Raw genomic sequence first — 21,394 nt, forward strand, 5'->3', positions numbered from 1 at the left:
AAGCTTCCGCTTCCGTTTATTTGGTTAAACGATATACAATCATCACACTGCCAGGCACAATAATCTCCAACACGATATGCACATCTGGCTCAACTCAATTCGCAATGAAGTCAACTAAGCCAACACGGCTCAGATATTTATAAATTGCATACGAGATCGGGCTTAATGTGGCCACTTTAATAGACGCCACCACTTATCGGGCGCCGTTGATCCCAACACCAAACCCAACAGCAAGACACTCGGAAGCCATTTATTACAACAAACAAAATGCTATAATTAATTTTTCTATTATTTTCTCAAATACACCCAGCCATTACAGAGTGGTGAGGCCGGGCCAGAACGTGGCCAGTGAGGAGTCAAACACAATTTCCTGGCCAACTTAATACTCGATTAATTTACGACGGGCACGAAAACAATTGAGGTGGCCAATTCGGCGAGGAGGAGGCGGTGGATTGCGACTATTATGACGTGCCGGGCCGAGTTCGATCAAAGAAAGCATAAATAATGTCCCGACAGCCGGTCGAGGAGTAGAACTGGTTCGGGTTCGGGATTTTGTTGGTGGCCTGCACCGAAAATTTATGCAAACGGGTTAATTAACTAAGGCTGCCAGAGAGGAGGTAAAAATAACGAAATTCGGAACGACTTTAGCCGGGTGGTCCTCCAATTACTCTCTCCTTCATTGCTTTAAATGTGGGTCAACAGTGGGCGGCGGCTAACAAGGCAACAAAAGCCAACTAACTTGGTATCCATCATTTCGGACATTTTAAATGTCAATTTATGTTTGTGTGTATAGAAGTCGTTGGCAAGTCTGTTGGTCAGTGAGTCAATCACTCAATTGAATGCAACTCATTCACTCACTCATTCATTCGTTTATTGATTCATTTATTTATGCAGTCAGTCAGCCAGCGTGTTGCCAACTGATTTTTATCGCAGTTGCCTACAGACGCTTAATTGCCGCATGATTACTTGTGGAAATATCGGATTGCAATCGTTAACACATTCGATTATTGATATTCTCTCAGTGAAACTCCGAAATTTATTAGTAATTGTGTTAAAGTTCAGTTTAATCAACAAATGTTGTTTTATGATTCATTTATTTTGAAAAATGTTCTGTAAGCTTGTTTAATTTTGAGATAACTATGAAATTAATAAATAACCCTTGACATTATGAATCCGATTTATAAATAAAATGTAGTTTATTTATTATTTTCCGCTATAAAATGTATTTTTCTAGCGTTGATTTAAGATTTATGATAATTGATTGCCATCCATCGGCATGTTTTTTATTACAATTCACGGCAAGCATGCACTGCGCATACGCAACGTTGTCTCAGAGTACAGTAAGCTAACCCATAAATCAATTAATCAATATTTTGTCGTGTCGAGAGCAACATAAGGTATGTTGCCAACAAAACACGTGCTCCAAATTGAAGCTCAACAAGTGAGCTTAGAGCACTTACATTTTTCTGCAATTCGTAGTCTTTTATTTTTTGGTTGGTGCTCAACTTGCAAAAGATTTTGCAATTAAACTGTCAATTCTTTGGTATTTTCAGAATTATTAGTATTTGATTGTTAATTTATTGCATTGCTTTTGATTTGTGACTGTGCCCGCGTTGAATGGTCAGACAACTTGAGTATTGGTAGTCGCATTGTGTATACGCCATGTTGTGCAGTGGAAATGACATGCCCCAAGGCCACGATCAAAGTTGAACTAATGACTAAAGATTAATTTGATGTCTTGACGATTTCATATGTAAGGAGAAATAGGGAAAATCATCATCCTAATAGATATTTCTCAGCATATTTAAAATGCCATCGCCAGTTGACAAGGCAAATGACAATCTATCAATCCCAAACTATTCCGCCCATGCAAATCTGAAGTGGAACCCTACAATTTTACGCACATTCAAGTCGAAAACCGTTAAACGAACGGAAGTACTCTTAAGACGGCCCACACACGAGATTTCTGACCAACGGACCAGTCTACCGATCGGCAGCCAGAAAAGCGAGATATAACTGAAGGGGAAAAAATAAAACATAAAACAAAAAACAAACAAAACGTGCTCATTAATACAAAATCGAGGAAAACAAGAAACAAAATTGTCAATAAAAGCAAAGGCCCGAGGAGGGACTAACAACCAAACAGAAACAGACTCAAGACCCACGCAATAAATCTCCAGTGGGTGTGCAAGTGACTCTCAAACTGTGTGCCATGACAAACGCATTTTCAACTGAAGTCAAAGCACCAAATCGAATACGAGGAAGAGTCGTGATTCTCATTGTAAACTTTAATGACATCATTTGCCCAGGCCAAACATCTCTGAATGGCGTCAGTTGATTGAACTTTTTATTGGAGGTGGCTACGTCTGAAGGAGTCCTAGTCGTAGTCGTAGTCGTATGCCTTTCTCTCGCCACTCATTTCATTCATAAAAATGCAAATCCCCCGAACGCTGGCAACAAGCACTTGACAGCTGCACTGTACTCGGTCTTCAGTTTTCAGCTTTCAAGTCTCAGCCATATGCCAAGTGCCTCAAGGCGCAGCTTCCTTCTCCCCCTTAACCCGAAATAGTCTTGGAAGACCATGGAGCAGTTTTTAGAGTGGATCTACTATCACCAATCCTATCGTGTCGCGTGCTAAGCTTGTTCATATTTCCATACCTACACTATGAGTTGGTTCAAGTATATTTGCAATCTACTTCATAAGGATTTAAAGTTAACCCGTACTTCAATTTTGTGCAGAACTCTAATTGTACTTATAAAAGTGGGCTTTCTTACTGTATTTTTGAATCGCATAAAACAAAACTTAGCTAAACTTTTTTTTAACAACATAATAGAATAATAGCTTGAATATATATCAACTTACTTTTAAAGCTTAAAAAAAACTTGAGCAATTATTTAATAAAAAACTATTTTTATTTTAGCAAAGTAGAGTACTAAACATTCGTAATTTCAGGCTGCCGACTCTCTACCAATTTTGAATGCACTTTTTGCCTATATTTTAACTTTATTTTTTTTATAGATCGTGCAATCAATTTGAAAAGTGTTTTTGCGTTGGTTTTACCGGATTTATGAATGAATTTATTTTCGTATATACCTCCTGTCTGTCCACATGCTCATGTGCCTGGCAGACTTGTCTGGCTTGTTCCGACGTCGTCGTCTCCCACAGTTTTTTTTTCGGGGTCCAACGTCGTCGCATTTGTCGTTTGTCGCCCGAATAGGAAACTCTATGCAAATGTGGGCGGACTTTGGGGCTCTGCCTACGCGCAACCCACAAACCCACCAACTGGCTAGCGGTCTAGTGAATCTGGTGGGTCTACTGGGTCTTGTGGCTCTGCGCGAGCCACTTGGTGGCTGTTTAGGTGCAGTTAGTTGCCTGCTGCCACTGACAATGACGTAGTTGTGGCCCAGTAACCCAAGACAGGGAAAGCTCACAGGAACGCCATTAAATGTTAGAATCGAACATAGGAAATGATTTATTGATGGAATCTCGATTTTTATTATTTATAAAACTTTGAACTGCAAGTGTCGTAGTAAGCAATGAATGATATTAGAAATCCCCTTCTTTAAATCAATATATGCTGGTATTTTTATACTTTTCTTTTTTAAGACACAGAAAAAATATTAATTTATTAAAACTTTACATTTTTAAATGCCATCAAAAGTTAAGTTAAGAAATAAAAGTAGCTTTAGGTCATATTTTTTTCTAGTAGACCTTAATAAAAAGCTTAAAATTAAAAATCGTAATAAAATCTCTTTTAAATGATTGCTCCTACTTAATAAAAATCTTATTAACTAAAAACATCTAAAATAGTATTAATTCTCTACATTTGAAAAAACTATTATCAAAAATTATAACTGACACTAGCTAACAACAAATGTGTCTCCTCTCTCCTTCCAGAATGCCACTGCAGTAGCGTGGGATCGCTGTCTGCGGACTGTGACAAGCGGACGGGCCAGTGTGCCTGCCTGGCCAATGTGACGGGAAGGAGATGCGACAAGTGCCGCTCGGGCCACTGGAACCTGACCCAGGGCGAGGGTTGTCGGGACTGTCGCTGCGATCCGCACGGGTCGCGGGGTCACGAGTGCAACCCGTGGACGGGGCAGTGCGACTGCAAGATCGGGGTCGGAGGTCAGCACTGCAACGAGTGCACCGAGGGCTTCTTCGGCTTCAGTATCGAAGGCTGCCAGCGCTGTTCGGCCTGCAGATCGGAAGGTCAGGTGTGCGATCCGCACAATGGCCGTTGCATCTGTCCGAAATTCACCCGTGGCCTGGCATGTGGACAATGTGTGCCGGGCACCTGGGGCTGGCAGGCTCGTCTGGGCTGCCGGGAATGCCAGTGCGATCACATCGGCTCCATTGGTCAGCAGTGTGCCAGCGGCGATGGTCAGTGCCAGTGCCGTGAGGGCTATGCGGGCAGGAACTGCGACACCTGCGCCATTGGCTACTTTGGCTATCCGGAGTGCCGGCGATGCGGCTGCAATCCGGAGGGCTCGTTCACCCAGTCGGATGGCTCCATTGCCTGCGACTCGAATGGCCAGTGCCCGTGCAAATCGCTGGTGGTGGGTCTCAAGTGTGACACCTGCATGCAGAGCACCTTTGGACTGTCTGCCCAAAATCCCGAGGGCTGCACGCGCTGCTTCTGCTTCGGTCGCTCCGGCGAGTGCGAGCAGAGCGACCTGTCCTGGGGCCACATCCGCATGCCGGAGTCCCGGAACCTCAGCGTCCAGCAGATTAGACCCCAGCATGTGCCCAGCGCGGACTACGAGTACATTGTGGTGGTGCAGATGGAGGGCAGCGGCTTCCATCGCGAGGATGCGGAGATCCAGCGCATGAACGATCTGAGTCTGGTGCCCAAGTCCACCGGAAATGTGTCCATTGGGGCATACGGACAGTTCTACCATCCGCTCTACTTCCAACTGCCACCGCAGTTCTACGGCGATCGGACCAGCAGCTATGGTGGCTTCCTCTACTTCACTCTCATCACCGAGGGTGCCCACAAGCCATTGGAGCGCAATGTTTTGGGTCAGTATCCCCTGGTGCAGCTGCATGCCCACTCCAAGTTGCTGCTGGACTTCTACGAGTACGAGGAGTTCGAGTACTCCCTCAACGTGACCCATCGCGTGCCGCTGCATGAGTCCTTCTGGAAGTACCATCACACCAGCCAGGCCGTGGACCGGAATACCCTGATGGCCGCCCTTCAGAACATTCGACACATATTCATACGGGCATTTGCCTTTGCCGATTTCCAGGAAGTTGTGTGAGTGAAATGAAATCGTAAAATATTTTTAAAAATATGTATAGGTTAAAACTAAGACTAAATTAGATAAGGTAGTGCTCTAGAAAGCTTTTTGAAACTTACGACAAACTTCGAAATCCTTTTCAGCCTCCAGAATGTGCACATGGATGCGGCAATCTATATCAAGGGTTCGACCAATCTCATAGCCAAGGGTGTTGAGCGTTGTAGATGTCCCAAGCGCTTTGATGGCTTGTCCTGTCAGGATCCTGGAAGATCCTTTTACCGTTGGCGAAACACCACCGTTGTGGAGAGTGTGTTCATTGAGGATCTGATTGGGAGATCGGCTCCCTGTCATTGCAATGGCCGCAGCAACGATTGCGACCGAGAAACTGGAGTTTGTCAGGTAAATGGAACTTAGTTGATTATCTGAATTAAAATAAAATGCCGTGTAATTATTTAACCCTTAGAACTGTCGTGATAACAGCGGCGGAGATCACTGCCATCAATGTGCTGAGGGCTTCTACGGGGATCCCAACTCGGTACATGGCTGTCAGGCTTGTCCATGTCCGGAAACGAATAGGAACTTTGCCCGCGGTTGCAATGTTTGGGACGGAGAAGTCAGTTGTGTCTGCAAACAGGGTTACACGGGTCGTCTGTGTGAGCGGTGCCAGCCGGGATTCTTTGGAGATCCCATGAGGTATCCCAACAGCACTTGCCAGCCATGCAACTGCCATCCGGATGGAATACGGACACAGGGTTGCGATGTGGAAACGGGAAGATGCTTCTGCCGAGAAGGAGTCACTGGGATGAAGTGCGACAAGTGCCAGGCGGAACGACACCATCTGGTGGATAACGGATGCAGGAGTAAGTTGAATTGATTAGGAAACAGACTTTATGGTCCAGAGTGGCACCCATTACTTAGCTAACAAATTTAAAAAAATAACTATTGCAACAATTATATTCGCTCTCTTCTGCTCTCTCAAATGTAATGAATCAGTTTTTCAAATATGCAGTGACGTCATAATTAAAACTTTCCTATTAACTTCTAAAGTAAAGGTTCGATTTGGAAAATTTTTGTGTGTCGTTAGATATGGGCCGAATTTACATATACGGCACAATAACTAAGTGGCAGATGGACATGACAGATTTTCAAAATTTGTGGGTGTGGCCATATTTTTAAATAAACGTATTAAATATGTACATTAAATAAATACACCTATTGAATCGTAATGATAACTAATTTATACTTGTTCCTAATATCCTCCAATAGTTTGCGACAACTGCACCCTGCTGCTCCTGGACTATGTGGAATTGGTGGGTCACAAGCTGCGCCGCGGAATGCACAACATGGATTTGACTGGTATTCCGGCACCGTACCGCAAATTGTCAGAGTACGAAGGTGCCTATGATGAGTGGAATAGACGCCACTGGGACTTTAGCCAGACCAAGCGTCGTCTAGAGAATTACGACTCGGCTGATATCCTGAAGCTCGAGGCGCATGCCGAAAATCTTAAGTTCCAGACTCGCAAAGCAGTGAGCACCATAGGAAAACGGGAGTTTGCCTTGAAATCGATGAGGGAGGATGCGTTGGTCCAACAGCATGGTGTGGGCTTGGTCCGAGGCGAGATCCTGCAAACCGTCTCGGATTTGCGGGGCTATGGCAAGAGTGCCCATCATTTGAGCCTGCCCACGGCGCTGAAACAGGCCCGTTTCTACCTGCAGGCCATTCGGGAGCACGACCAACTGGTCCAGGGCATCCGCAGCACCACCGACTGCGCCTGGCGGCTCTTCTACGCCATGGGCAATGCCTCGGATGCGGCCTTCGACGAGAGGGGCCGGCTGGAGATGCTCTGGCGTGATCTGAACCAGACGAATCACCGGGTGGTGGACATGCGACTCCAGGTGGATCGCATCGAGGAGGTGGAGAGCGAAGCAGAGGATATCCTCGAGCATGTGCGCAACTTAAGTGCCTATGTGGGTGAATCGCACCAAGAGCTGAATGATCTTAACCAGCGGATTTCCGACCACCTCGATCCGGGTTATCTGGAGCAGGGTGAAGGTCTGGTGAGGCTGACAATCCAGCGGCACATAATGCTCAATGGACAACTGAACCAGTTGGATGGCTCACGGGTGCTGCTCAATACCACACTGGGGATAAAATCCGAGCAGCAGCGAGAGGTTCGCAAGCACTGGCTGCCCAAGGCGGAGAAGCATGCCAATCACCTGCTGGCCCGATCCAATGAGTATGCCCGCCAGTTCCAACCCACCCGGAATGGAGCGCGGATAGCCATGCTGGCCAGTTCTGCCCACAGCAACATAACCAAGGCCATCGACGATGCCCGGCAAGCTTCGATTCTGGCCAAGGAGCGGGTGTACGAGGCGCAGAGGACGCTCTATCCCAGCGATGGCAGCTCCATGATCAATCGAGCCAAGCACTCGCTGAACCGATCACAACAACTGCAGCAGGAAGCCCTCAAGCAGATGCATAAATCCAATGTCTTGAAGGACAAACTGCATCGGCAGGAGCAGCAGGTGGAGGGCATCAAGGCTACGATCTTTGACTCCGGACTGCGTACGAACAACATATCCGGACATCTGCAGGGTCTCGCGGAGGGATCAGCCCGAAGGCAGGCCAAAGAAAGCCTAGAAATGGCCGAGAGAACCGGGGAGCAAATGCGAGCCGAACTGCGTCTGGCCAAGGAGATGCAGCAGTCCATTCAGAACATGCGCAACTCGTTCTCCAACCTGGAACCCGACTGGGAAATCAAACTGGGCATGGCCCAGGAGAATATATCGCTAACCCAGACCAACGTTCGACTGGCCAATGTCTCCCTGAGCTACCTGGAGCAGCAGGCCGAAAAGGATCAGCAGGTGTTCGAGGCCTGGAACAACAGCATGGCAGAGCAGCTGCAGCAGCTCAGGGACCAGATTGCCAAGGCCAGGCATGCGGCAGAAGCGGTAATGAATTCAAAGTCTCTTTAATATTTTAAAACCTTACTTACCTTAACTGGAAATCCCTCTTACAGATCGATGTCTCCCTGGAGTCTTTGGGTCCTAAATGCAGTCGATCCTACCTGCCCGCTTCTTATGGCTTGAGTACCTCGAACAAGCTTCGTATGAGCTTTGCTTTGTCCAATCATCTGGAGAGTTCTCCCCTGATCCACTTGGAGAGCAGCGAGGGGCGTCATATTACCCTAGAGCTTCACAAGCGTCGGGTGCGCCTGGTGTGGAATCTTGGAGGCACCACCGCCACCGTTACACATCCCATGGTGGTAAGTCTTTTGAAATTAATTGAAAGTATATTGTATTTATCATTAATATTAATTTTTTTATATTTTTTTGTATTTAGGTGCAGACGCGGGATCCCAAGTACGATGATGCCTGGTACCATGTGGAGGCCAACAGGACCCTCAATCTGGGCAGTGTGATGGTGCGTCGAATGAACAACTACGGTGAGCTAACACCGGCCAATCCGGTGACCATCACCGGATCCACCGACACGGAGCACACTCGATTCTATCAGTCGCGAAACGATCGGATATCGTTGGGTGGATTCGCATCGAAGGATCTGCAGTTCACACCGGGACTCAATGTGGTGGTGCACCAGGTGGAGGTGGACAACAAGCCGCTGGGTCTGTGGAATTTTGTGGCCAGCGAGGGCAGTTGCGGTGGATCAATGGTGGGAGCCAAGGAGTCCTCCGCCTCATCCACTGCCCGCCATTTCAATGGCTTGGGCTATGCCCAGCTGATGAAGACCCGACCACGACCCACTCGTAAGAATCTGTTCTCCGTGCAGATGACCTTCCGCACGCTGGACGAGAATGCCTTGCTCTTCTTGGCGGTTGATGACAAGAACGTGAGTGAAGTTATTTAAAGAAGTTCCAAATGATTGCATAATTTGATGTATATATTGTTGTTTCTAAATTTCCCTTCTCTTATCAAAATTGTTTATTTAATTAAATTTATAATCATTTATAATCATTTAATTGCAGAACCGCTCGGTGTCGGTAACTTTGAGCCGTGGCCGGATCATGTTCCGCATCGACTATGGCGACGAGTCCAAGCTGGAGATCAACACCACCAAGAAGTACAATGTGGGCCAGTGGATCAAGATCGAGGCTGCACGGGAGTTCTCGGCCAAGCGAAGCACTGAAAACGGAATGCTACGAGTTAACAACGATCGACCAATTTCCGGAGCACCCACTCTACCCGTCAACATTCACTTGCTGCCCGATCTTTCCAAGGCAGTCTACTACTTGGGCGGTGTTCCACCAGGTAATGATTTGATATTGATTTAAATATAACACATAGAAAAGTATAATTTTATATTTAAATTATACAAAACATTAATATAATTAATAACTATATTGCACAATTAATTGCATGATTTAATGTTAAAAATAATAAATTTAAATTATGTTTAATTTTATTTTCATTTTTATATATTTACATCTTTTTTGAAAATAGTCAGAAATAATACAAACCAATTTAGTCATTTTATACATATTTAAAATAACTAAAGCCAAAAAATATTTCAATTTAGTATATATATTTAGATTTTCTTTGTTTTTTTGACCACTATAGCAAGTCTTAAGTATATTTTTTACGTACTTTAAACAGGTTTCACTTCGGGCACAAGCAAAGCACCTGGAGCTGATAATCCCTTCCTGGGCTGCATGAAGGATGTCCAGGTGAATGGCGAGACGTATGATCCCCTGGAGAGTTCCAGCTTCTATGGCGTGGAGCCTTCCTGCAAGGACATGATTACCAAGTGGGTAGCGAACTTTTTATACATTAGAAGTATTTACTACAAACTAAATCATTTTCAGGGCTGGCTTCTCGGGCAATGGTTATTTGGAGCTGCCATCGCAATCGCTGCGAAAGCGCTCCAACACCGCCTTGGTGTTCCGCACCCTTCAGCCTGACTGCCTGCTGCTCCTGGCCGCCTATCCACCCGAGATCCTGGCCGACTACGATGCCAAGGACATCAAGGGCAACTTCTCGATCAGCCTGGTGGACGGTCAGCTGCATGTGTGGGTCAACTCGGGTCGCAGCTTCATCAAGATGTCCTCGAACTCCAGTCAGTTCAACGACGGGGAGTTCCATGTGGTGAATCTGATCAAAACGGGTCGCAAACTGGAGCTGATGGTGGACGATGAGCTGCAGGAGACCCGCGCCTTGGGTGGCAATCCCACGGTGGTTAGTCTTCCCCGGGATGCGGGTGGCCTGTACATTGGCGGAGCACCGCCCCATGAAAGCTACACACCGTTGGCGCCAACCTTTGTCAATCTGGAGGGAGCCATCCGCGATGTGGTGTTCAACAACCGAACCATGAACTTCAACGACGCTTTGACCTTCGCCAACGTGCAGATAGGACGCAATGGTCCTCTGATGGGCAGTCTCAAGGGAGGACTCTACGATGTCCTGCTCAAAACGGAGCCCATGATTGGAAAGAGTTTCACGGCCTCGCCCGAAGGCTGCAAGCGGGTAAGTGCCTAAGTCCCTAGGGATTGCCTTTTTCTTGGATCTGGTTGGATGGGTAGTGAAGATCGTAAGGGAGGTTTACTGTCCATCATCATCCACTGCATGTAAATATGTGGCTGCCTAACTCTACATAACTCAAACGTTTCTCTTTGTTCTTATAGGATTTTAGTTGCTAAGCAATTATGTCAAAAGCGGCTACGCTAAAAGCTTCAAGCGCTGCGCTTCAAGAAAGCTCATTTGTATACTAATTTCGCCTAAACAAAAAAAAACAAAAGCTAACCAAACAAGCTACTCTCTATGTGGTCTACATGTGGATTAATATAACCAATCGTCATCAAAGATATATAACCTCAGTTCTTGGGAAAGTGGGCCCACAAGTGCATGATCTCAAAAGGAGATTTATCCTGTTGAGCACTTTTATTTAGCTCTTGTGGGCAGACTGATTTAGCTTTAAGCTTGGCCCTCAGATAACAAAACCATTTATTTTTAGTTAATAATTATCTTTTTAAACACATTTGCAATTTTGTAAATGTTTCATACGACTTTTCTGCTATTTAATAAGCTTCAAAGATCACAACTTAGTTCGTAAGATGCACCAAACTCAAATCAATCATACACATCACTCATCAACGCTTTGTGTACGTTTTTGCCTTCACGAATGTATCATACAATTAACATTTGGACATTAAATTGTTATCACATCTACCCAAATAAAACATTTTTTATAACAAAAAAAACAAACAAAATCATGGCAAAGTTTTTACTCCTTTGAATTACTCACAATCGCTGAGATCGCTACGCAAAAGCTCAGAAACTAACACAAAGTCGTCGGGGTGAGTTGAGTTCCAATAGGAAACACTGTGGGTACTGGTCATAATCGGTTTGTTTTATTGCAGATTGGCAGCTACTCCTACGAGCCGAATGCCTTTAAATTCGGAGATGATATCTATAGCTATTCGCAGTTGAAACTGCCGGAGCGTCACTTTTGGCAGCGCAACTTCCATCTGAGCTTCGATTTCCGCTCCTTCTATCCGAATGGCATGTTGTACCTATCCCCTGGAAGCAAGGAGAAGCCGAAGCACTATGTGGCCCTCATCCTGAAGGACGGACAACTGGTCCTGGTGGTCAGAGGTCGTCGGCGCGAGGAGCTCCAGCTGACAGCCAAGTTGAACGATGGCGAATGGCATCGGGTGACGGTTAGCTGCCAGGATCGCAAGGTCACTATGTCCGTGGAGATTGGTCGCACGGACCAGAAGACCTCCGCCCAAATGAAGCTGCCCAAGAAGATTGGGGCCGCACAGTTGCTCCTAGTTGGTGGTTTGCCCCAGTCTCCGGTCAAGGTCTCCTCGGATCTGTATGTTCGTCTGGAGCCCTTCAAGGGCTGCCTCCGTCGGGTCAGCGTCAACAACAACACCCAGGATCTGGCCCGACCAGGGAAGCACTCCAATGTGGGTCAGTGCTTTCCCACTGTCGAAAGGGGCAGCTACTTCCCCGGCGATGCCTATGCCATTTACAGTGAGTTTTCTTGCCAAGACACTTTGGGATTCTATATAAATACTTACCCCTTTTCGTAGAGAAAAACTTTAATGTGGGCAAGTACCTGGACTTGGAAACGGAATTTAGAACTTCGGAACTGTCGGGAATTCTGCTGAGTGTCTCTGATCCAAATGGATTCCCAGCCCTTTCGTTGGAGCTGCATAATGGCAATGTAAGCCGAAATCAAATTTAAAATACTTATTAATTATTGCTCAAATTTTTGTTCAATTAAACGATGTAAGCCAGTGTTATTTTTTATCCAATTTCAAAAGTAGAAAGGTTTTCGATTTTATTACTTGATTTTTCCTTAATAGATTATATTCTCCTGCGATTTTGGCAACGGAGCGCCCCTACGCGTGGAATCATCACTGCCGACAAAATATGCCCTGTGCGACAATAAATGGCACAATATTTCAGCTCTCTACGATGGAGAGCAAATTGTGTTGCGAATCGATCAATTGCCGGCCGTAATCAGTGTGGGAAATCAGCGGAATGCAGGAAAGATGCAAACCCGGTCTCCACTTTATATTGGCGGTCTGCCAGGTACGTATTTTTAAAACTAATTAGGAGACTTATAAAAAAAAAGATTGTTAGATTAATTGGCGTATTTTTTAAAGTTTAAAAACCGAAAATTTTACTATTTTTCTTCAGTTTTCCGACAAGAAGAATTAAGAAATTAACAAACAAAAAGTACGAGTATAAAACAAATTTTAAACATTTAAGATATAACATTCTCAAAGGGTATATATTTAAGTTATCTTTTTTTTTTCAAAAATTCCATTTTTAATAAAAAATTGAACTCATATTTTTATATTATTTCAGAGACTGCTCCGAGTGGGTCACTGATGTCGCGGGAGAACTTCAAGGGCTGCATCCGGCACGTTTCCATCCGGAACGAGAGGCGCGACTGGATCGACATGGAGGATCTGAGGAACGTGCTCCTCAGCGAGTGCCTCGTGTCCAGCGATGACAGCTAGAGTGATGACTGCCCGACTTCCGGTTTCGCTTTCGCTTTCCGGGCGCTTCTGGTTCCTGTTGACGCCACACCGAAACTTTTTCCAAATGTATTGTGATCAATAACGAGTTTAGAGCCAGTTATTCATAGCCCTTCACTGCCATATAAGTTTAGGATTACTAATAGCATTAGACTTGAATGTTTGTATATTTAACTACAATGTTTAAATTGCCAGTGACTGCATTTTGTACTTCGCAATCTGATTCATAATTTATTTCGCCTATTTATAGAGTTTATTATTTTGTCCATTATTTATTTTATGTTTTAAAAGAGGCTTTGAGTTTGTATTTCATTTTGCATACAACTTACTAAAAAATTTGTGTTCTACGAATCTCCTGTTTTGTACAGTGCGCAACGAAAATTCACTTAAGTAGCCATAATCTCCATTATTTTCATTTGTACATAGAAATGCCATTTAGTTTGTATATTTATCATAGCACATACATACATGTATTATTCCCATCTTAATAAACGAAATAAAACCTTATTACTTTAATGAAACTTTTAAAGCGGGAATATTATTTATTTTCCTTGTCCAAAATTTAAAAAATCCTTTTTTTCCGCGATTCTTAACACTTTGATTTTGATTTGGCATTTTTTCTGTGAGTTTACTTTCACCGGCTGTAAATCATAATTTTCTAGATTCTCCATACAAGCATTACATACATATTTTTTAATCCACATTATGAGTGTGAACAAATCCGCGCGGGGCAGTCGACGGACACGAAGATCCGTGCTGACTTCCGTGGTCGATCTGGGTGCATATATCTACTGTGTTAACTTCTACGACAACGGATTGAGTGCAGTGCGGGATGAGTTCGTGAGGCGGGTGGTCAGTGGATCTCGTCGGGCCGTTTTTGTCATCGACCTGGATAAGGAAGTAGTGGAAGCCAACTTTCAGAACGAACAAAAGTTGAAGGCTAAAAGGAATAGTAAGTAAAACTTTTCCCAGCAAAAAGCACTCAAAAATATCTTACAGGTGATTTGGGCAATATAAGGCCATTAGATCCGGTAGACGTTGCTCTGAAATGCATTCAGGACTGTATCGACGAGTTTGATTTGATAACCAAGAATATCGAGTCGGAGGCCAACTTCGATCTGCACGCCTATTGGCAACGTAATGTACCCGCTATCCTCAAGAACCTATCGTCAGTGGGTGCCAAAAAAAAGGGTGCCCCCGATGCCAAGGGCGGAGAAGACACAGCCAAGCCCAAGACTGGAAAGTCGTCCAGCGACAAGGGTCGCCTGGAGAAGATCCGCTGCACATCCGTCACAGCCAAGGAACATCACAAAGTTGGAAAAGGACTGCCGGCTTCCAAGCGAGAGGTAAGATCAGGCATCAAATCAAACACAAACCAAATATAAGTCATCTATATGTATTAGGGTGGAAAAAAAAGAATGTTTAATGTTTTATATTTTATATATTTTAATCGAAAACAAAAAAAAAGGTATATTACATTTTTCGCGTTGCGCAAAGGTCTTAAAATCTTTGTAAAAGTTAAAAGTACGACATGATCCAAGGCAACAGTACGTATGAGTGATATATTTTGAAAAGAATGAGCAGACTGCAAAATAATTTATTCTGGTGTGCCCTAAATAAGCAACATTAATAGATTGCGAACTCATTGCTGTTTAGGACACAACAGTTGTGAATTTGGTTCAAGTCTATATTCTACCATTTTAAATAATAAATTGTACTGTAGCCTTAGTTTTTTTTTTTTTTTAATGTATAGATGACTTATTTAAATCTACATTAACTGAAAACATTGCCATTCAGTACATTAGAGACAATCCGCTGTTTACTAAAATGCTGGTCCTGATCGTGGGTCAAATGGACAACAACTTCTACAAGAAGCTACTAGCCAACGGTCAGCCACTGCGTGCGATCGTCCACTTTATGCCCCAGGAGAGTGCCTACGATGTACTGGTGCCTCGTCCTCGGCGCGAACAGAAACTCCAGGAGGCACTGGCCATAATCCAGCGGGACATCCATTCGCTCCGCAAGAGGACTCCCTTGAAGCCGGTGGGCATCTTTCAGCAGCAACTGCCCCAGATGTCGGCCTGCATGGCGGCCAAATTCACCGATGATGTCTTCGATCAGCTGAGCTGGTACATGTACGATGTGGAAACGCTGAGGGAATGGTACCGCATGTACTACGTGGAGCCCTACAAGGAGACCAACGTCAAGATGGATCCCTCACTGTCATTGCAGGAATCATTTCACATCGTCGAATCACTGAGCATTCAGGGGCACTACCTCAAGGCCCAGATGCCGGTCTCGCGACCGGATGATGCCACCGTCTATCTGTACATGGAGTCGCTGATGAGCACTTTTGGCAATCCCAAGGAGCTGATGACCGAAACGGAAGTCCTGCTCCTGGCCAATCCCACGCCCTCTGTGCAAACGCGAGTGCTGGACAAGGTCAAAGTGTATGCGAACTCCTTCAAAAGCATCGTGAAGCTGAACAAGAACGATCGATTGTTCGTGGAGCAGGCCAATGCTCTGCTGTCCAGCATTCTGTCATATATGGACCAGTCCCTGATGAGGAACGTCTACCACGCCTGCTTGGAGTACAACCTCTTGCGGCGTTATTTCACTTCCGGCTACATAAATCACTCACTGGCATGTGCGCCCTACGCAGGCGCCCTGGAACCCATCTATCTGCCCAAATACGCCGAACTTTATCTCACGGATGACTCGGTGATGCAGCGGATTATTCAGTTGGTCAAGGACTACGACGACTTCAGCGTGGAGGAGGTGCAACCCAATGTACATCTATACACCTTTCGACGATCCCTGAACGAGGTATTTGAGGAGGAGAAACAAACTGTGATTCCCACACGTCTTTGCTTCAGGGACTTCACCCTGTACGAAATGAATTGTAAGTATTAATATATCAACATAGATTACACAAGGCAATTTATTATGATAAAATAGGCTTTTCTAAGTATGAATCAGAAACACCTCTTAGCGAGGTAAAAAATCAACCCAAAACCTTTCTGTTATCAAATTTTTTACGATAAATTGTAATAGTCAAATTCGTCCTAATCAAATTTTGTAAAAAAAAAAGCATGTTGTACCCCTTAATAAAAAAATTTGCAAATTGGGCTTAAAACTAAGACAAAGTAATAATTTAATTATTCCGAATAACGTTTTTGATTTTATTAAATTCGGAAAATATCATATAGCTGCCATAGAAGCGACTGAATAATTGAATTTAAGTCATTATAGCTGCATTTGTTTTAACATATACGCGAATACTTGGAAATTTAGATATTTACAAAATATTTAAATTTTGCAATACCTGCAAGGGTATATAAACTTCGGTTTGCCGAATGACCCATAAAATTTCTTTTCATAAGTTTATTTTTGTTACGATTCACGAACTATGCCCTATTCTTTCACTTCTGTGTGTTTATATTAATTGGATTATATTTCCCTATATACAAGATTTCCTCAACGACTTGGTCACCCCGCAAAAGTTCACCGAGATTCAGGATAGTTTTTATATATCACGCGATACTGAGAGCGCCGAAGTTATTTCCGGTTTCGACCCAATGATGATCAGATGCGATGAAGACAACGATCGTGTCCTTATCGATCCCAAGGTCTTTGTTCGGCCCAAATCGATCAAAGGCCAGCTGTCCAAAACGAAGGATAAGAAGGATCAAGAGGACACGCGGTCCATTGGCCGCAAATCCTCCATAATTCAAGAGAAGACTCGACCATCAACAAGATTCACGCAACAGTCTGGAAAGTCTCTGACCACTTCCGTTTTGCAGCCGAAGGCATCTGGATTGGTATCAAAAGAGGGATCACATTATTTCGTAGGACTTCCTCCAAGGCATCCGATGCTGGAAGGCTATAATCTGGACGACACCCGGCAGACAGTAAAGTCCAAGACATCGAAGTACTTCTTCGAGGAGGGGCGGATTGTGCTCTACGAAGAGCGCTGGAATTTCCGCCAGATGAACAAATGTCTGGCCGTCGAAATTGGCGGCCAGCAGGTGCATTTCCGGAGTGCCGGCGATCCCCTTGGAGTCACTGCCACGGATGCCACTGTGCGGATCTCCTCGAAGAACGGCATCAGTGTCCGGGTGTTGCCCAAACAAAGTGAATGCACCAAGGCAGTCCTGAATTTTCCCAACGGCCTGAGCACCTTCTGCCACGACACCCATACGGAGCACCATTGGCAATATCAGGTAAGACTAAATTATTTTAAACGCTGTGAAACTAGTATATTTTTAAATGATTAACATTGACTGTGCATAAAATTAAGTCTTAGCTTTTCTTCTTGATCCATTAAAAACAAGAATAGAAAATATACGGGTAGTATTTTTTAACTACCTTAAAATATATACTTTAAATGTTAATCGATTTACCTAATCTACGCACAGGAAAATGATCTGAATGAGACCCGACGCGTTTGCACGCCTTATGGTTGTGTGATAGTGTTCTACCAGAAGACCGACACCATAGTGATCATGCGCTACAACGGCGAGGTGTACCAGTTATACAGCCTCACGGGTGCTGATAACGAGGAGGAGGAGGAAATGAACTCGGAATTCATCAACGCATGCTCCACGCAGTCCACCTACTCCAGTTATAAGCCACTTCGGGAGCCCAAGAGAAAGGACAGAAGCCGGGAGAATTTGTCCCAAAAGCGATCCACCAGCCGCAGTGTGGGCGGATTGGACTCCAACCTGCAGCCATCGACCCAAAGTGTTGGCTCCAAGAAGAGTTTGCCCTCCAAGGCATCCACTTTGGCTGGACTGAGGAGCCAGCTGATCAAGAGCCAACAGGCTGCCCTGTTCGAAAGCATTAAGTTTGAGCTAACCTACCTCGAGTTCATCATGGCACTGTACAAGCTGAGCTACCGCTACCTCAAATTGACCACGTCGCTGGGCAGTGTGGTGCATGTGCAAAGGGATGGCAAGATCTGGTGCGGCAAGCCCTTCCGGAACACCGAGTGGCACGACTACTTCGCCAACGAGTCCTACTCCATGCGAGATGACGGAGTCAAGATGATCTGGACGGCGGAGGAGCTGCGGTGCTACCACAACGACGGCACGGTCATCACTTCGGGCACCGCTGTGGGCTGGGATCCCGGCACGGAGGTCGACGAAATCGATATTGAAATCAGTTCGAGCAGCTCTCATGCTAATGCCGTTAGAGATAGCTCCCTAATGAGTGGAAAGGTGGTATTTCATTAAAATCTAGTACTGGGATATCCAATTGATTTATGGCCTATTATCGTATTTAGTTGATAGTAAATCCGTTTGGTTCACTCTATTCGTAAACACCTAATTCTATATTACTGTTCATTACATTAATTCCATTTAAATTCTTATTTGTTTTTTTTGGTCACCTTACTATACTAGCTTCAAAATGCTAGTATTTTATACTCCATTTTTAATTTTTCTCTTTGGTTTTCATTTATTGTTAGTTAGTTTTTAGTTATTTTAATTATGAAAATATTTGACAATTTTTGGGAATAGTTTTTAATATCTGAAAATTTTAAGCTTAAACAATTTGGATCTATTTTAAATCTAACACTTGCCACATTTGTTTAAATATTTTTATATTAAATTATGAAATTTAATATGCATTGTTCTTAATATTAGGATTCATTATTTTATTTTAATATGAAATGCACAAATTTGAATTTTGTAGCCTGTAGCCAGATAATTAAATTTATTTATTTATTTATTTATTTATCGCCCATAAATCTGACTTTTCTTTTTAATGTTTTAACAAAAAATCTAGATCACTATTCATTACTCAATCAGTTCCATTCCATTTCCTATAATTTGTTTGGTCATAAAAAAGTTGTTTATGTTTCCTTAAAAAAAGTCTTTAACAATTTTTTTAACAGGAAACAATGTTTATCAATGTTATTGAATTAAAAAAAGTCTTTAACAATTTTTTTAACAGGAAACAATGTTTATCAATGCACCGGATGGATTGCCATTTAGCGATGTCAACTCGGCAAGTGTATCTCATAGCCGCAGTTCAACCAGTCAATTAATTTCAGCCACGAGCGACATAATGCCGGAAGAGGAGGAAGGGGAGCCTTTCGATGAGAAAGGCTACATAACTTATATGCCAAACAGCTATTCTATGAACCACAAAGTCTATGCCGGCATTCAATTCACCTTTAGCCACATCACAGATGTGGATCTAAATCTTGAGACCTCGATCTTCACCTGCGACAACCTGAAAGTTCGGGTGTTTAAGGATCTAAAATTAACTGAGGACCAGCAATCCGAGCCTCAGCTGGAGACTCCGTCATCGGAAGCCGATTCTGATGAGTGGACCAAAACACGAAAGCCATCTGAAGTACCGGAATTAGAGACCGGAAATAATACCGGAAATAATACTCCCGATGAAATAACACCCTCCAGTGGTGAGGAACAATCGCCCGAGGACTCGGAAATTATAGACCGCACATGTGTGGAGGTCGAGTGCAGCAACCTGATCTTAATTTTATTTGAAGATCGGGTCACAATTCAAACCCATCTGCGCAAGTTTGGATGCGATGAGAATGCAAAGTGCGACCTACAAGTGCGGTAAGTTTGAAATTGCTTGGAGAACCAATTTAGAAATTAAAGAGTTGAATTTGTTTAATACTTTCTCATTCCAGTGATGATATCGATTTAAAAGTAAACTTTGCCGAAAGTCTGTCTACAACTTTTCGAAACTGGATAGAGGAACTTAATAGGTTTATAAACTGTTTTTGTCCCAAACGACGCACTTTGTATTTCATAGAAACCCAAAACATGCAGTGCCAAAGGAAAGGTATATTAAATATGTCATATTATACAATCAACACAATTTCTTTGCATTTTTTAAGGATTTGAGTTGCTGAAATCAGTGCCGCCCCTGGGAAAATTCAACTTTTGTGCTGGCAACTACTTTATCGATGTAAATGAGCTGAGGTCGGTGAATAGCCAAATGAAAAACGAGTACGATTGGTTTGAGAAGGATTTGGCGAAGTTTCCACGCTTTCCACTTAATAAGAAACCGCCGCAGCAGACCGAATTTCCCATGGTTCTGAATTCCAGGTATTAAAAAAGTATTAAATATTATACATTATTAAGTTGTAATTTTGTAGAATTTTTGTGGAGATACCTGCTCAGCTAGCAAATACGGATCGGATACATCAGTTTGTTTCCGAGTTTGACACGATCAAGTTTAGGAAACAACGCTATCGCTTCAATGAGTGAGTTTTTAAATCTGTTTTTTCTGTATACATTTATTTATTAATTAATTTGATCCATTTTAGATCTGTTCTGTTCCATCTGCATCCGCGACTACGTCTGCTGGTTCAGCAGGAGATCAGCAAACGCAGCTGGAAGAACCATCATGAAGAGCATCGTCGTCGCATGTTCATAGAGCAGCAGCGCCTTAGCCTCTATTTGGCCATGCTGAAGCACAAGGTGTATCCCAACTACTTCCAGTTCAAGGACCAGTTCAACTACCACGTGAGGAACATCGAGTTCTTCCAGTTCATGACATCCAAATGCAATGAGAAGGTCCAACCCGAAGAGCCCATTGTCGATACCGCCGAGGAGCCAACTCCACCAAGCAAAGCCAAAGGAAAGAAGCAAAAATGTGTCTGTCCCAAGTACTTTAAATCTTTGGATTAGAGTCAAAAAATTGTCAAAAGCTTTTTAATAGATGAAAGATGAAAAACTTAAGTCTATTCTGCAGTATCACATTTATATAAATACAAAAATATAATAATCTAAATATTTAAACTTGTTTTTAATTTATACAAATAAGCTTTATCCAAAACTTTTTTTCTTTATCATTATTTAATCAATAAAAAACCGTGGGCATAATTCTTTGCCAGTAATGTATAGTTTGCACTTTAAATCTTAGTTAATAAGAAAAAACCAATTACTTAAATTATTAAAACGTCAAATTAAATAATTTAAAGGCATCAATACAACACTGTCTTATTTGCTTGCTTAAAAAATAAATATCAAATTTTGTAACACCGTAAATAATATGCAATTTATTGAAGTTTTACTGAAATATATATAATTATAATATCCTTTATTCCAAATTCATACCCAATTTTCTAGACTTTTGTCCCAAAAAAGCTATTGCTGCAAA

The 21,394-nt window shown here is 43.3% G+C and overlaps 2 protein-coding genes across 7 annotated transcripts in view; both read left to right on the top strand.

The window, feature by feature from the left end:
• LOC108138781 (laminin subunit alpha-1) overlaps positions 1-13,759 on the top strand; it is a 73,316-nt gene extending 59,557 nt beyond the window's left edge. For 3 of the 5 annotated variants that reach the window (XM_017261252.2, XM_017261256.2, XM_017261255.2), the window contains 13 exons: positions 3,899-5,258; positions 5,385-5,640; positions 5,705-6,101; positions 6,508-8,195; positions 8,264-8,509; positions 8,587-9,093; positions 9,230-9,512; positions 9,858-10,008; positions 10,067-10,724; positions 11,618-12,236; positions 12,296-12,429; positions 12,572-12,800; positions 13,080-13,759. In XM_017261252.2, coding sequence (XP_017116741.1) covers positions 3,899-5,258; positions 5,385-5,640; positions 5,705-6,101; positions 6,508-8,195; positions 8,264-8,509; positions 8,587-9,093; positions 9,230-9,512; positions 9,858-10,008; positions 10,067-10,724; positions 11,618-12,236; positions 12,296-12,429; positions 12,572-12,800; positions 13,080-13,234 — 6,683 coding nt within the window. In that variant the 3' untranslated portion in view covers positions 13,235-13,759. Of the gene's footprint in view, positions 1-3,898; positions 5,259-5,384; positions 5,641-5,704; positions 6,102-6,507; positions 8,196-8,263; positions 8,510-8,586; positions 9,094-9,229; positions 9,513-9,857; positions 10,009-10,066; positions 10,725-10,882; positions 11,588-11,617; positions 12,237-12,295; positions 12,430-12,571; positions 12,801-13,079 lie in introns of those variants that run through there. The other 2 variants (XM_017261253.1, XM_017261254.2) reach the window with 2 other exon arrangements.
• A 112-nt stretch (positions 13,760-13,871) lies between these two features.
• On the top strand, positions 13,872-21,139 carry LOC108139018. Of its 2 annotated transcripts, none has more exons than XM_041710603.1 (10): positions 13,872-14,204; positions 14,252-14,598; positions 15,050-16,154; positions 16,724-17,475; positions 17,671-18,474; positions 19,208-19,842; positions 19,917-20,071; positions 20,127-20,337; positions 20,388-20,495; positions 20,559-21,139. In XM_041710603.1, exons 1-10 carry the CDS (start codon positions 13,958-13,960, stop codon positions 20,920-20,922), a joined length of 4,728 nt encoding a protein of 1,575 aa, XP_041566537.1. In that variant the 5' UTR covers positions 13,872-13,957; the 3' UTR covers positions 20,923-21,139. The 2 variants fall into 2 exon arrangements, with proteins under 2 accessions (XP_041566537.1, XP_017117110.1); XM_017261621.2 differs by having other exon boundaries at positions 13,873-14,204; positions 17,671-18,471; positions 20,559-21,137.
• The last annotated feature ends 255 nt before the right edge of the window (positions 21,140-21,394 follow it).

This window comes from Drosophila elegans, unplaced genomic scaffold (assembly GCF_018152505.1).
Source record: "Drosophila elegans isolate 14027-0461.03 unplaced genomic scaffold, ASM1815250v1 contig_814, whole genome shotgun sequence".
Classification (NCBI taxonomy): Eukaryota; Metazoa; Arthropoda; class Insecta; order Diptera; family Drosophilidae; genus Drosophila; species Drosophila elegans.

Excerpts from the sequence above, each read along its gene's own strand:
- LOC108139018 (XM_041710603.1), top strand. The coding sequence starts at position 13,958 with ATGAGTGTGAACAAATCCGCGCGGGGCAGTCGACGGACACGAAGATCC. Across the intron at positions 14,205-14,251 it reads GTTGAAGGCTAAAAGGAATA|GTGATTTGGGCAATATAAGG; the intron begins GTAAGTAAAACT and ends AATATCTTACAG. Across the intron at positions 20,496-20,558 it reads CAACGCTATCGCTTCAATGA|ATCTGTTCTGTTCCATCTGC; the intron begins GTGAGTTTTTAA and ends GATCCATTTTAG.